The sequence below is a fragment of the Mugil cephalus genome, chromosome 3, assembly GCF_022458985.1.
Source record: "Mugil cephalus isolate CIBA_MC_2020 chromosome 3, CIBA_Mcephalus_1.1, whole genome shotgun sequence".
NCBI classification, from domain to species: Eukaryota; Metazoa; Chordata; class Actinopteri; order Mugiliformes; family Mugilidae; genus Mugil; species Mugil cephalus.
The window spans coordinates 20,462,189-20,475,581 of record NC_061772.1 but is presented as its reverse complement, the minus strand read 5'-3'; the positions used below and the strand labels follow the sequence as shown (position 1 = coordinate 20,475,581).

General features: G+C 41.5%; 1 protein-coding gene across 35 annotated transcripts in view; it reads left to right on the top strand.

Moving 5' to 3' along the window:
• Positions 1 to 13,042, top strand: part of madd (MAP-kinase activating death domain) — a 44,227-nt gene extending 31,185 nt beyond the window's left edge. For 16 of the 35 annotated variants that reach the window (XM_047581155.1, XM_047581145.1, XM_047581139.1 and 13 more), the window contains 12 exons: positions 136 to 198; positions 1,121 to 1,241; positions 1,359 to 1,464; positions 1,555 to 1,665; positions 1,750 to 1,857; positions 1,939 to 2,103; positions 2,187 to 2,259; positions 3,025 to 3,131; positions 6,343 to 6,351; positions 6,940 to 7,009; positions 9,249 to 9,295; positions 10,288 to 13,042. In XM_047581155.1, the coding sequence (XP_047437111.1) occupies positions 136 to 198; positions 1,121 to 1,241; positions 1,359 to 1,464; positions 1,555 to 1,665; positions 1,750 to 1,857; positions 1,939 to 2,103; positions 2,187 to 2,259; positions 3,025 to 3,131; positions 6,343 to 6,351; positions 6,940 to 7,009; positions 9,249 to 9,295; positions 10,288 to 10,401 (1,094 nt within the window). In that variant the 3' untranslated portion in view covers positions 10,402 to 13,042. The remainder of the gene's footprint in view (positions 1 to 135; positions 199 to 1,120; positions 1,242 to 1,358; positions 1,465 to 1,554; positions 1,666 to 1,749; positions 1,858 to 1,938; positions 2,104 to 2,186; positions 2,260 to 3,024; positions 3,132 to 6,342; positions 6,352 to 6,939; positions 7,010 to 9,248; positions 9,296 to 10,287) is intronic. The other 19 variants (XM_047581159.1, XM_047581161.1, XM_047581166.1 and 16 more) reach the window with 5 other exon arrangements.
• Positions 13,043 to 13,393: the final 351 nt, after the last annotated feature.

The window sequence follows — 13,393 nt, the reverse complement described above, 5'->3', positions numbered from 1 at the left end:
ATCCTCTGGTTTGGGTCTCGGCTCTCTCTGCTCTTGTTTATTCCATTAAACCTACTCACCTCTTCGCCTTAACCCCTCCTCCTGCTCTCGCCGCTTTTCTTCTCTCATGCTGCTCCTCATGGGAAATTCTTCCAGGCCGCGATAAGAGCTCCGTTTGGGATCAACTAGAGGATGCTGCCATGGAAACCTTTTCTCTAAGTAGGGCCGATCGCTCGCCTTTGCCCCTTTTTCCTGTGTGTGTGTGTGTGTGTGTGTGTGTGTGTGTCACCAGACAGTTCTGTATTTAATCTTTCATCTCCTGTGATATGTTTTTTTTTGTTTTTTTTTTCGTGAGCTGCACATCTGTGTTTGGGTGTAAAAAGTGATCACTCCCAGAGAATTTTCTCACACTTGTGTCCAGATTTCCATTAACTCATTCTTTACCTTTAAACATCTATTTCAATTTCTGCTCGGTTACACATCCGCCTACTTTTCTCGCTAGCCTTCATGTCGACCTGAAAGCTTAACATTTCATGAGTTCGCATATTGAATGAGCGCGTGTTACCTTCAAGTGCTGCCAGAAATCTTATTATGAGGTGAGCACACTCAAAGCAGACGCCAGCTGGTAAATAAGATTGGGGAAATGTCAAGATTTCCGATGAATAAACAGAGTGAAACCGGGGCGGAGGGGTCTTTTTCATTATGTAAACATTATTTGTTGTTCATTTTATCTTTTTACGTTCATGGCAGCTGTAGGTTTATAGTAATTTTGTGGCCGTTTTAACAACTATTTCTAAATTAACAAAAAAAAAATCACATGATTCATGTGAAGAAGCAGCAGCACTTAAAGGCAACATCAGTTAGTTATTAAATGTTTTTTAATGGACCTTTATTAACTGTAACTGTCTTTATTTTTACATTGTTATGTTAAAGCAAGCCTTAATATGTGTGATTGTGTACCCAAAACACTTAAATTTTGGACATAACATGTTTGAAATGTTTTTAAATTAGCTCGTATCGAAGAACCAAATGTGCCTGTAGAGTTTGAGTTTAAACAAATTTCTTGTGTGTCTTGATGGAGACGCCTTGCGTATCTTAGTTGCTGCGTGGACTTCTTGACTTCTTGTCTCCGTGTCTCCAGGTAAGGAGCGCTCCACGCTGTGGGACCAGGTGCAGTTCTGGGAGGACGCCTACTTAGATGCTGTGATGTTGGAGCGTGAGGGCATGGGGATGGACCAGGGACCTCAGGAGATGATTGAAAGGTTTCAGAAATGGACGCCCGTTTTCTGTTTGGACACTGTAGTCATCCACTGTGCAGCAGCAATAACCCAACTGTTAATGCTCGCTTTCCTTTTGTTGCCTTTTGTCCATCAACATAGATACTTGTCTCTGGGAGAACATGACCGCAAGCGCCTGGAGGACGACGAAGACAGACTGTTGGCCACCCTGCTGCATAATATGATCGCATACATGCTAATGATGAAAGTATGAAGGCCTGTTTGGTGATTTACGCAAAGTAGGATGTGTTTTACTTCCAGATGTCTTCAATTTTTTTTTTTTTTTTTTTTTTTTTAGGTGAACAAAAATGACATCAGGAAGAAAGTGAGGCGCTTGATGGGCAAGTCCCACATCGGCCTCACATACAGCCAAGAGATCAACGAGATACTGGACAAACTGGCCAATATGGTGAATGTCACTCGCTTCTAATTGAGATTGTTCCACCTTTGTGGCTTAGTTTTTTTTTATTATTTAACTGAACTTTATTTGTAGAACGGCCGAGAGCTGTCCATCAGACCCAGTGGAAGCCGTCACATCAAGAAACAAACATTCGTAGTTCATGCTGGCACTGACACCACAGGAGACATCTTTTTTATGGAGGTAAGCCCCGACTATAGAAGTGTCTCCTTACGTACGTGCTTTTGTCTAATTTACGTTACGCTTTGCTCGTCCTTGTTTCAGGTTTGCGACGACTGCATCGTCCTACGCAGCAACATCGGTACAGTTTACGAGCGCTGGTGGTACGAGAAGCTCATCAACATGACTTACTGCCCCAAGACCAAGGTGTTGTGTCTGTGGAGACGCAACGGCCAAGAGACACAGCTCAACAAGTTCTACACCAAAAAGGTCAGAAAGTTTGTCTCTACATTCACTGTTAATAGGAGAAGGTCTATTTAAACACATAACATTTTTTTTTCTTTGCATTTTAGTGTCGTGAACTTTACTACTGTGTTAAAGACAGTATGGAAAGAGCTGCAGCAAGACAGCAAAGCATCAAACCAGGTATGGATTGACTGTCTTTTTCGTTCTTTCTTCAAGCTTTCCTACTTACGTTTTTCAAATTGTGTGAGTAAAGATATTTCTCAGGAGTGACTGTGCATAGTTCCTGATGTTAAACAGTGTCAGTGTTGCAACATTAATATTAAAAAGATAGTAAAAGCTATAAAAACTTATTGTAGAACATCCGTTAATCTGCTTATGTCCACTTATAAAGTCAGGGTGTGATGACATCAAACTCCCTCTCCCCAGAAACTTTATCTAGATTAGTTCCCCTTTAGGGCCCCTGATACATCCTTACACCAGATGAGACGTGTAACCCCTCCAGCAAATTCTGTCTTTAACCCGGGGGTCTCCTCCCAGCTGGCCGAGGCATCAAAAACCACTTCACCAAACCACCTTAATTGGTCCCTTTTGACACGACGGAGCAGCGGCTTTAACCTCGGCTCCCTCTGGGAGCTCCTCACCCTATCTCTGAGTCTGTGCCCAGCCACCGTACGGAGGAAACTCATTTCAGCCACTTGTATCTAGCGGCCCGGTGCGATACCTACATTAATACCGAAGCTGCACTAATCTGCCTCCAGCTCCTGTTGTATTTTACCCCTGTGGGCTGCACCACCTGCAGGAATAGGCACTGGGGTTGGTGAAGGCGTCCTGATGTCATAGAATATACTGTAATTAGTGATTACAGTTGCACGCTTCATGTCATTTATGCAAAAAATAAAATAAAATAAGAAGCTAAATCATTCCTCCCCTGCTTCCTCCCTTCAGGTCCGGAGCTGGGCGGTGAGTTCCCCGTCCAGGACATGAAAACCGGTGAAGGTGGCCTGCTGCAGGTCACCTTGGAGGGAATCAACCTTAAATTCATGCACAGCCAGGTAAGAGGCCAGTACCACAGCAGATAAACCGCTTCTCATCTCACACAAGGGCATGAGAATACAAAAAAAATCACTCATGATGGCTCATCCCGTCCTCCTGTCCACCTCTCTGCTCGTCTCTCCTGTTTGCCTCTGTGTCATTTCCTTTCATCACGTCACGTCTTCCTCTATTGTCATTGAAATCCTAGTGAAAATGTCACAGGTTACAACACATTTGATCGCCGCTCATGTGTGATATTTTCCCATAGAGGAAGAATTCCTGTTTGTGCTTTTGCTTTTTTGGATTTGCTTTTTTCTTTTCCTTTTTTTTTTTTTTTCTTTCTTCAGTTTCACTTTGTGTTCGTTTGTGTGTGTTCGTATGCATGCCTTTCTCAGAACAGTATTATTACATCCTTCCACACAAGTTTCTTTGACATCCGTGGTGCTCAAACCTCATGTTCATGTTACTGTGTGGGAGGAGATGAAGTGTTAATCTCTGTGTGTCGTGCAACAGTGGTAAGACGGACGACCGTGAGCAAAGACTTTTCATTAATAATTGGCTATTTAATAGCAACTTTTCCATTTAAGTTTGGACCCTTGAACATCGTCATGTGTTGTCTTCACGTCTGCGCCGGTAGCGATTAGTCTCGGTTCGTGTGTGTTTCCTCAGATTCATTAGTGTGTGGAGCTGTTCTGGCTCGGGTAGTGACTGAGCCGATTGCAGGTAACAGAAACGTCTCGAGCGTCTTAGAAAACGACAGAACTACCAGGTGATACCAGAGGGTAAAGAAGATTGGACGCCAACGTGTTTCTCTTGATGTCCTACATGTTTAAACCCAGTTCACTCAAATTAGATGAGAAAAAAAAAAATCTATAGTGGCATCTAGCCGTGCAGACAGTTGTGTTTCAATTTGTCCAGATTCACAGAGGAAATTAATAAAATCTAATTTCAAAAAATGTTAGTTTTATCAGGACAGTCTACAGACGTCACTACAGTTTGTCTGAAATTTCCCGTTAGCATACCACAGAAAACACAAGTAAGTTTAAAATGACTGTTAGTGTCTGAGAGCAAATGAGACATTTTCTGATTTATTTATTTAGTTTTTCTATCACCAAGACACTCGTTCATTGTGCAGTGCCAGTTATTAGCCTTCAACTAATAATACATATTAAACAATTTACCTCGTTGCCCATCTCTATGTAGCTGTACAGTCACGGGCTCTGGTTGCCTAGGTAACCCTTTTGAATGTTTCCAGAAACAAGCAGAAGAGAAATAAAATAGCGGTAGTGTGTGTGTGGACGGAGCTGGCCTACGCTTCAACAGGGACAATTCACCCAGTTCTCTTTAGTTCGAATGTGATCAAAGCGGTAAATTATTGGTTACCGAGTTGTAGCGCTTCATGCCGCTACATTTATTTGAAAAGAAAACACCACGAACCGCTCTGCTCCGTCTGGATCGTAGTGGACATTAGTTAAACTTGACACCCTCCCACTTTGCTTCGCCCATTTAAAAATATTTTCACTACATCTCACTGGACTTGATGATAACGACCCCGGCCTGTCCTGTAGCCATATTTCTACTAGTTACCTCTAGTGTGTGAGCATCTTAACAACTTTTAACCACAACTTTCTATAGCATCGAAAAGTCAAAGTCATAGACATAGTTTGCCATATCATCAATTAATCCGTATGTTCAAAGGCTTGAAAACGTGTGAAACATCTGAGATGAAAGAAAAAACAAGTCAATAAATGTAAATGTAAAATCCAGGGTACATAACAGATGGAAGTGAGTCCAATGCTGCATAAAGTGGCTGGTGCTGCTAATGAGTTTGGCTTATTTTGCAAAATAAAATCTAAAAGAAGTCAGTGGACAACATACAATAAATATCACAGATGAATAGAATAGAATAGAATAGAATAGAATAGAATAGAAAAATCTTTATTTGTCCCACAATGGGGACTCTTTATATTAATATTAATCTTTCTGAAGCTTAAGTCAACATATTCAACACCTGAGAACAGAAGAAAATCAGGAAATAATTCACACAATTTTTGGCATTTGAATAGAATAGACTAGATTTTATCGCCATTTGCGCAGATACGAGAAAGTACTGATACATTGGAAGATTGTATGAGGTTCCCTGAGTCAGCGTTTTTAGGTAAACATATTAAATAACAACACTTATTTCTACAATTTAAACACTTAGTGAAAGTATAAAAATGAAATAAAAAATTACATATCGATGTAATTGCACTTGGGGATATTACACAAAATAATTCATTGTGATTGGAAAAATAAATCAGTTGCTGATCAATAGAATCAATTAGAAAAGCTCATCTGGAACCACATTTACATGAAGCATCAGTTGAAGCTGGACACTTCAGATTAAACAGAGATTGTGTCAAACTTAAAACAAAACTCTCTGCTTGGCCAGATGCATTTTTTAAATTTATTTTTATTTTAAATATATAACCATGGTGAACTGACCCGTTCAGATGTCGCTGTGTGAGTCTGTTCTTGATTCTTCTACATTAGACTCTTGGCTCAAGTTGCACTTTATTTTCTGAAGGGTGAAGTATTTTTTTTTACCTCACCGTGTAAGCTGAGTCCATTCAACCTAAGACATGAGGAGATGCTTGTTTCTAGAGCACCACACAGTTGTTAGATTTGGACAAGTTGTTCATGAGCTCAAGTGTTTCCTCTGGTTGTGCATCAGACGTTGGAGCATCATTGAGCCGTGGATGCTGCTTTGGACAAAAAATTTTTTTTAAAAAAGGCCAAATTCAGCGTCATGGTGACCGAGCACCGGGCCGGATACCGGTGGGACTTGGTGTCCGTCAGCGACTGCCCTCATTTATCTGTTCTGCTGTGTTAGCAAGTGGCGTTGGTGCCAGCCCTTGTTGCTGGAGGAGGAGGCATGGAGGGCTCTGGGGGACTGAGATGTTTAAAGCCCTGGGAAACAAAGGTGAATCCAGCTCTCGATACCCTAGTCAAACCTCTAGCGCTCTGTTATTTTTCTTCCATTCTGTAGTTTTTTGGGGGGCTGAGTCCTCTTGTGATGGGTTTCTTTGACATTGGCTCTGGTGACCTCTCGGCTAGATTCTCGATCTGAATCCGCTCGAGGCTCCTGTGGATATAGCGCCCTCCTCTCGGAGTGTCGTCGAGTGTTTGTGCTCTTCTGTCCGATAATAATCCAAACCATTTCTCTCCCATGCTCTCTCCCCCTGCAAGGAGCGGAAGGTACACAACCTCTGCTGTGTTTGCTTATTAGCAGTTACATCTTATTGGGTTCCTTTTCTGTTTTTCTCTATCTTTTTATTTTTTTTCCCTGTTTTCTTTTTCTTCTTGTAGCTGTTTGGCAAAATCTAATTTTGTGTCCGTGTCTACATTTTATATGGAACTTCCATGTATGCATCATATGGGCCATATCGCATCTCTGAGCTTTAAATAAATAAATAAATAAATAAATGTTTGTTTTGATCTATGTTAAAAAAAATTACCACTTCTGATACACTTCATTGATTGAAAACATGCTGAATTAGCGTTGAGCTTTGAGCAGACTAAATGCATTCCTCCTCATTGCCCATGTATGCGTTCGATCATGGAAACTTCTCATAGTGTGCTTTTCTTACCTTTTCTTTGTTAGCTGTTAAAAGCTTGCATTCCATGTGTAGCTGTATTATTTTTCTTTTTTCCTTTCATACTGAATAATACGAGTTTAACATGGCTAATCTTATATCATAAATATGAAGTGTTTACTTTTCATCCAGTGTTGTTGAGTTAATAATGTTCTGTCTTGTTTTGTTTGTTTTTTTTGTTTGTTCTTAGGTTTTCATAGAGCTGAGTCACATTAAAAAGTGCAATACAGTGAAGGGAGTCTTTGTCCTGGAGGAATTTGGTAATTACACCATCTATTGATTCTAGGCCTGTACTCGGCACGGCAGTAACTCAGCTTCACGGCGAACGTATTGACGAGAACTAATAAGGGTTCACTAAATTGGATGCTCGCTTTCCTGGAGGAGACACCGCGGGTGATTACGTGACAGATGAACCCGTTAGAGGTGGTGGGTTTCTCTCCAGTCACACTTGGAGCAAGTGACATTTTTATTTATAAAGAATGCACAGGGGGTGGTGGTGGTAGAGAGGAGAATAAATCTGAAGAGTGGAAAGCGCTCAGAACGTCCAGCTTTCTCTTTTCTCGTGTGATTTAGAAAAACGTAGGAGGTGGTATTAAAACTAAAATTACACAGACAATAAATAAAGTAAGTAGACAAATCTCTTGAAAGGACCAAAACTGTTTAAGAAACAACCATATATAAATATGTGCACTTATCTCTGGTAGTATTTATTAAAACTGTTGCTTTATACATTTTAAAAGATGAAACTATACATTTCATTTTTACACATTTAATATCCTCCCTAGGAACCAGGAGGTTTCTGAACCTACTGAGACGGTCTAACTTTTTTTATAGTGGCTCTTTTAAAATTATAGAAAGTCACTGTCCTTTAAAAGCTCTAATACATTTTCCTGAATGCTCAGTAAATCTTTGTAAGAGTAAGACTTTGTTCACACTGTAGATCAGATTTGAATTACTCTGACGTTACAGCTTTCCACTGCAGAAGCACGAGACGCGTTAAAGCCTCTCCCCAACAGCTAGCAGCAGTTTATTAAATGAACACTCATTTCTGCATGTTGTACGTCCTCCATAAAGCTCTGCCTCTAGCAGCATCGGTCTGACCTGGTCACAGTGTGCGGTGCAAGAAACCCACAGAAATCAATCACAGAGGCCAGAGCGTCTGGACTTAGATGCATCTGCAACAACTTGCTGAAATCAGTCTTCATGTGCGTAAAGAATGAAATAATACATTAGGTCGTCGGACTGAACAAAGTTTTAATTTGTAGCAAATTCTATATACGACACGATTAGTAACTGGGAAAAAATTAAAATAAACAAGGGCCAGGTGTGAGTTCTCCTTAAATGTTCAGACAGATTTTCCACATTGACAAAGGCCTGAAACGTTTTGGCGTACGTCCACGAGCCTGACGACAGGAGGCAGATTAGTGAGCAGCAGCAGCAGCAGCAGCTTGGTAGTGGTAGTGTCAGGGCGTGGGGGGGGGCCTGGCTGGGTTACTGCCGTGTCTCTGTGCTGCTTTTGTAATGTTGCCCTCATCTTTGCCACTATGAAAACCTTCATTCTCCAGCAGGTAAAGTGTTGTCACCTTTCTCCTTTCTTACTCAGACTAAATCCTTGCAGAGTATTTCCTCACCCCAGCTCCTCTCACTCACTCATTCTTATTTATTTAATTATTCACTTATAATAGTTTTGCCTTTTCTCCACCACGAGTTTTCCTCCGCTTCCTTTCATCACTTGCTTTCCATTTTCGGAGATCACCCCAGATCATCTCACCCCTCACGTGCAGCTTTTTCATTTCCTCTGACCCGTCTGCCTCTGTATCTCAGCAAGTGGAGATCTTAGGTGGGACGGATTTGTTTTGTTGGGAGGGAACTTTTTTTTTTGTTTGTTTGTTCGTTTTTTTTAAACATTTTTTTTTCCTTCATCTGTCCAGATCTCAGCCTCTTCATCTCTGCTATGGGTTCACAGTTACTAATGAAAAGTCAGTCTGTCCTGTGGACGGTGACATGGTCCTGACATGGTCAAAGGGTTTTCACCCTTTTTGTAGCTGCTGTTCTGTGATGTTTCCGTTCACTTGGATAGAAAGGGGGGTGGGGGGTTTGTTGTTCACATGTTAAACCTCTCTTGTTCTAAGATTTGTGTTTTTATTTGTCCATCATGTGGGCCATGAATGTCTCACCAGCGGTTCGATTTAACACCGCCCCATATAAACTCAGACCTTCGATGGGCTGCGTTTTAATTCATTTTGAATTTTGTCTAAACCCAAAGTGGCCCCTCTCTCCCCCGTCACCGTCTGTCTGAAGTCGGTGTGCTACTACAGTACTCCTGACTGTCATGGTGGACTCTTCCTGGCCCACATCCCATTCTACACCTCGTTTAAACTCCTGTTAAACTCCTTTAACCCCCCCTCCCTCTCAAAAAAAAAAAAAGCTCTCAAACGTTAACTCATTGAGGTTCCTGCTGCCTTTGAATTCTTTGTTTTGTCTCTTGCACTGGCATAGTTCCTGAAACTAAAGAAGTGGTGATCCACAAGTACAAGACCCCCATGGTGAGTCCTTTCTTCTTCTGCCCCGAGTCAATGCGTTCACCACTAAACACAGAGTCACAAGGCGGACGCCAGACAAAGCATGTATATATCACAGAGGAGGCGCACGCTGATCCAGTTTCTTTAGAGAAAACCAACATGAAATAATGAAAACAATGAAATAATGTGTGAACTGAAACACTGGTAAACCCAGTAATCTCACTGTGGTACAGACAGAAAGTGACCAAACTACTCACCACTTTGTAAATATGAGCTCCTGTGAAGCAGTGTCCTATTTTCAGGGTGATTCTTCTTCCCGTATTTACATAGTTGGTCTTGCTCTAAGTATTTTTTTGATGGATAGACGAGGGTGAACACTGCAGTTTCATTCCCAGACGTTTCTTTGTGCAAAGAAAAAAAGAACCAAAGGGAAAATGCTCCAAGTTCAACAGATTGAGAGCAGAGCAGAACAAACTACAGATGTGAAAACATCCTGACTCCCTGGAGTTCTTACAGAAACGCCTGTTCAGACCTGGTGTTAACATGTTAACGCCTCGTCACAAGTATCCACCTTAAAGTTTGATTCGATTCCATCGTTGCCTTCGTGCTTGCTCTGGGTTTCAGACTTGGTTTTATAAAGTGTTTCGAGACGATTTTAATTGTTATTGATGCTTTATACATAAAATTAAATTGAACCGAAGCTCACTGTGTGGTCAGTGCGGTTCTAAATGGGATGACTTCACATCTGTACTTAAACCTGGATCTGATTTAAGTGTTAATACTCATAACGTTACGATGGTGTTCATTTCAAAATGTCAGTAATATTCTGTTGTAAACTCTGATTGCTGAGGTCAATCATCAGCACATTTCCAGGCACTGAGAATAAAACATTAGGGACATGAAGGAGACTTAAATGTGTTTGGAGATACTTGACAGATTGAAATCTGAAGTATTCATTCTCCACGTCTCTTCAGTGTTTATTCTGACCTTTGATGCTCTGGTTTTCCCTCCCACAGGCACATCAGATCTGTTACTCGGTCCTCTGCCTTTTCTCGTACGTGGCGGCCGTGAAGGGGAAGGAGGCGGAAGGAAAACCCAAGATTCTGTCACCGAGACCCCTTCCTAGCTAGTCTACACCCCTCGCTTTCTCTCCTCCCCCCACCCTCCCCTCTTTCCTCCCCATCCCCTCCCCGTCGCCCCCCTCCCCCTCCACCCCCGCCCTCAGTGTGCCTCTCTACTTGAAACGGCTTTTTCAGCTCCACAAACCACAGACTTTTGACAATCCCTACGATTATTCTAAGCACACAACCCCCCCACCCCTCGCGCCTCCCACACTCCCCCTCCCCTTAGCCTCCTTGTACATACAAGCCTGAGATCCTTTTTAGATCACGTTGTGTGGACGTGTGTGGTCTGTGATGTCGTGTAAATACTTCACCGCTGTCGTCCTGATGTTCACGCCTAAACTAGCTAAACGTTTACCTGCTCCCCCCATCCTCGCCCCTCGAGCTCCGCGTGAAAGCCGTCTTCCCGCTGCCGAGACACAACCGTTTTTACCGACGTGAGATGTGAGGGGTTTCCTCCTCCCCCCCCCCCCACCGAGGCACAGAGTGCATGCAGGTCCCGTGCACAGCCTTGACATTGACTCGAGCGTAGCCTCCGCCCCGTCCCGCGCCCGTCTCCATACGACTGTGTGAGTTACTCTGTGATACGTGGTTACTGTAAAGTTCCAGTCCTGTCCAAGTTTAAACTGGTAAAAACAGCCAGAGATCCTCTTGTAGTGCAGGATGCCTCCATACTGAAAAATGCTACTGTATACTGCACCGGAGCACCGCATGTAAACGCTTCTTAATGGTGTTTGAACCCTAAAATACTGTGAGTGTTTCAAAAGATGTGTTCTCTTGCCCTAGACTGGTCCACCAGGCTCAATTACTGTTCTAGTTCTGCTGTAAAACGTCTGTGGTCTGCTGTTATCAATTGCATGTTACTATGAGGATTAAAAAAAAAACAAATAAATATTATATATATATTTCTATATATAGTATTTATTTAATATATACATATATTGACTGTACATTTCTCTGAGAAAAAAAAATAATGTTACAAAAATGTTGATTTGCTAGATGTGCAATACTTAGTAAGTAGTTATTACCATAGCCATTGCCAGAGCCAGGTTTTCTTGAGTTCACTGGCTTCCACAGGGTGAAGAATGTAAGACAGATCTGTTTTTTTTTTTTTCTATAGTACGTATTGATTAAATATGACGACTTCAGTGGGACGTGACATGACGTTGGTGTTTTAAATGTTGTCGCGGGTCAATCACACGACGTACAAACGGGTCATATATGGATGCAAACCACAGAGTTGAGGCCTCTCCTCCCATCAGTGATGTGACGGCAGGTGTTTTTAAAAAGAGCAGCTGCTGGAGATGTCGTGGTTTTGATGTTTTTCCTTTTTTTTTTTTTTTTGTTGTGGAGCATCGAACCTTTCGAAATTTCATGGAAGAGGTTCCTCGTTCATCTTTTCACGTTTCTGTCCCTCCTGGAAACGTCCCCTAATATTTATCCAACCTTGACTATCAGGAGCTACTACTTACATTTCCAATGATCAGATACCTTAGGTTTACTTTGCCCCTTCTCTGTCTGATTGAAATTTACCTCCGATCGATCCGGTCTCTCCTGATTGAGGCATTTTTATTCTGATTAAGTGTTGATATGTCCCAAAAAACAACAAGAAAAATTAGCTATACGTTTTATTTTGTTAGTTTTCCCTTAAATATCCAATCTGGAAACAGTACTATACATTTATCCTCTTGTATTCAGTAGTTAAAAATACACAAATGTCTAAATATAATAAGTACAATTGTACTGTACCTGGAAATTCAAGAGGTCTGATAGATTTATAGCGTCTAAATCATTTTAAAAGCCGAATAACAACAGTATCCTAGTGCTCCTGTGGTCGCACCACATCTCCAACTATTGACTACTTGCATCATCACTTCATCTTTTACTCAAAAAAATAAATGCAAAGGAAATCGAAAAAGATTTTTTAATTTCCTTAGTCTGAATAATTCCGGTTGTTTTTTTATTGTGCGGCCGAAACTAAAACGCCTGCGATTACACAACACTGAGGAGGACGAGGGAATAAAAACCTTTTTTTTTTTTTGTGTGTGTGTCCTGTGGTTGACCCTCCAGACGCGTCCAAGCCTCCAGCCGCAGTCACCTGCTCCCCGAGGAGATCATCCAGTCTTAATGTTAAATGTTCCACGATAGTGAAGAAGTGTTTGGTCTCCGGGCCGTTAACCTTCACAGTGAGAGAGAGTGTGTGTGTGTGTTTGTGTGTGTACACGTGCGGTCATGTATTTTGAACAGTTTTCTCCAGATCAGCAATATCTCGGCACAGCTAAACCCCCGTCCCCCCCGTCCCCTCCCCATGTTAAACTCATGTTAAACCGTCCAAAGGAAAATAGAGCAAGATAACGAGATGCTGTTCCATCCATGAAGAACTCCATCTGAAACGTCCCCAAATCTGATCTATTTTCAGCTTAAGTTAAAAGGATATTTCTTTTTTTTATTTTATTTTAAACTGGATTCTTACAACTCATCTCTGTCACTGTAATAGCTGGCTGCTGTAAAGAGAGGTTTTAAAAAAAAATAAATAAAAAAAGATACGAGATGCCAGGTGTAAGTATTCCAGTATATATATATAAAAAAAAAAAAGGTATTTATAGAACATGTACAGCTTTGGCAATATAATAAAGTTGTCCCAAATGAAGCTCTGTGGCGTTATTGTTGTTCCACGAGGCATGAAAATAAAATATTAACATTGAGTCAACATTGGAACATTAAATAAAGAGGAGGAAAAAATGTGTTTCAAAGCTCAGGATGACTCATCTCTGAGCTTTTTACTGATCAAACTTTACCTCATTGGTTTTGTGCCACGGGCCAGTGCACCCACACTGGCTGTAAGATTAGAAACAGAAAAATGTGTCTAATGAAGTGGCGGCAGTGGAAAACAAAGTGATCCTCTCTGGGCTCTTTGGCACCGGGAACAGATTTGAAACTTGAGATGTGTGGTGGGAATTGTCTAAAAGATGGCACTCTGGACGCATAAATAATCACACAA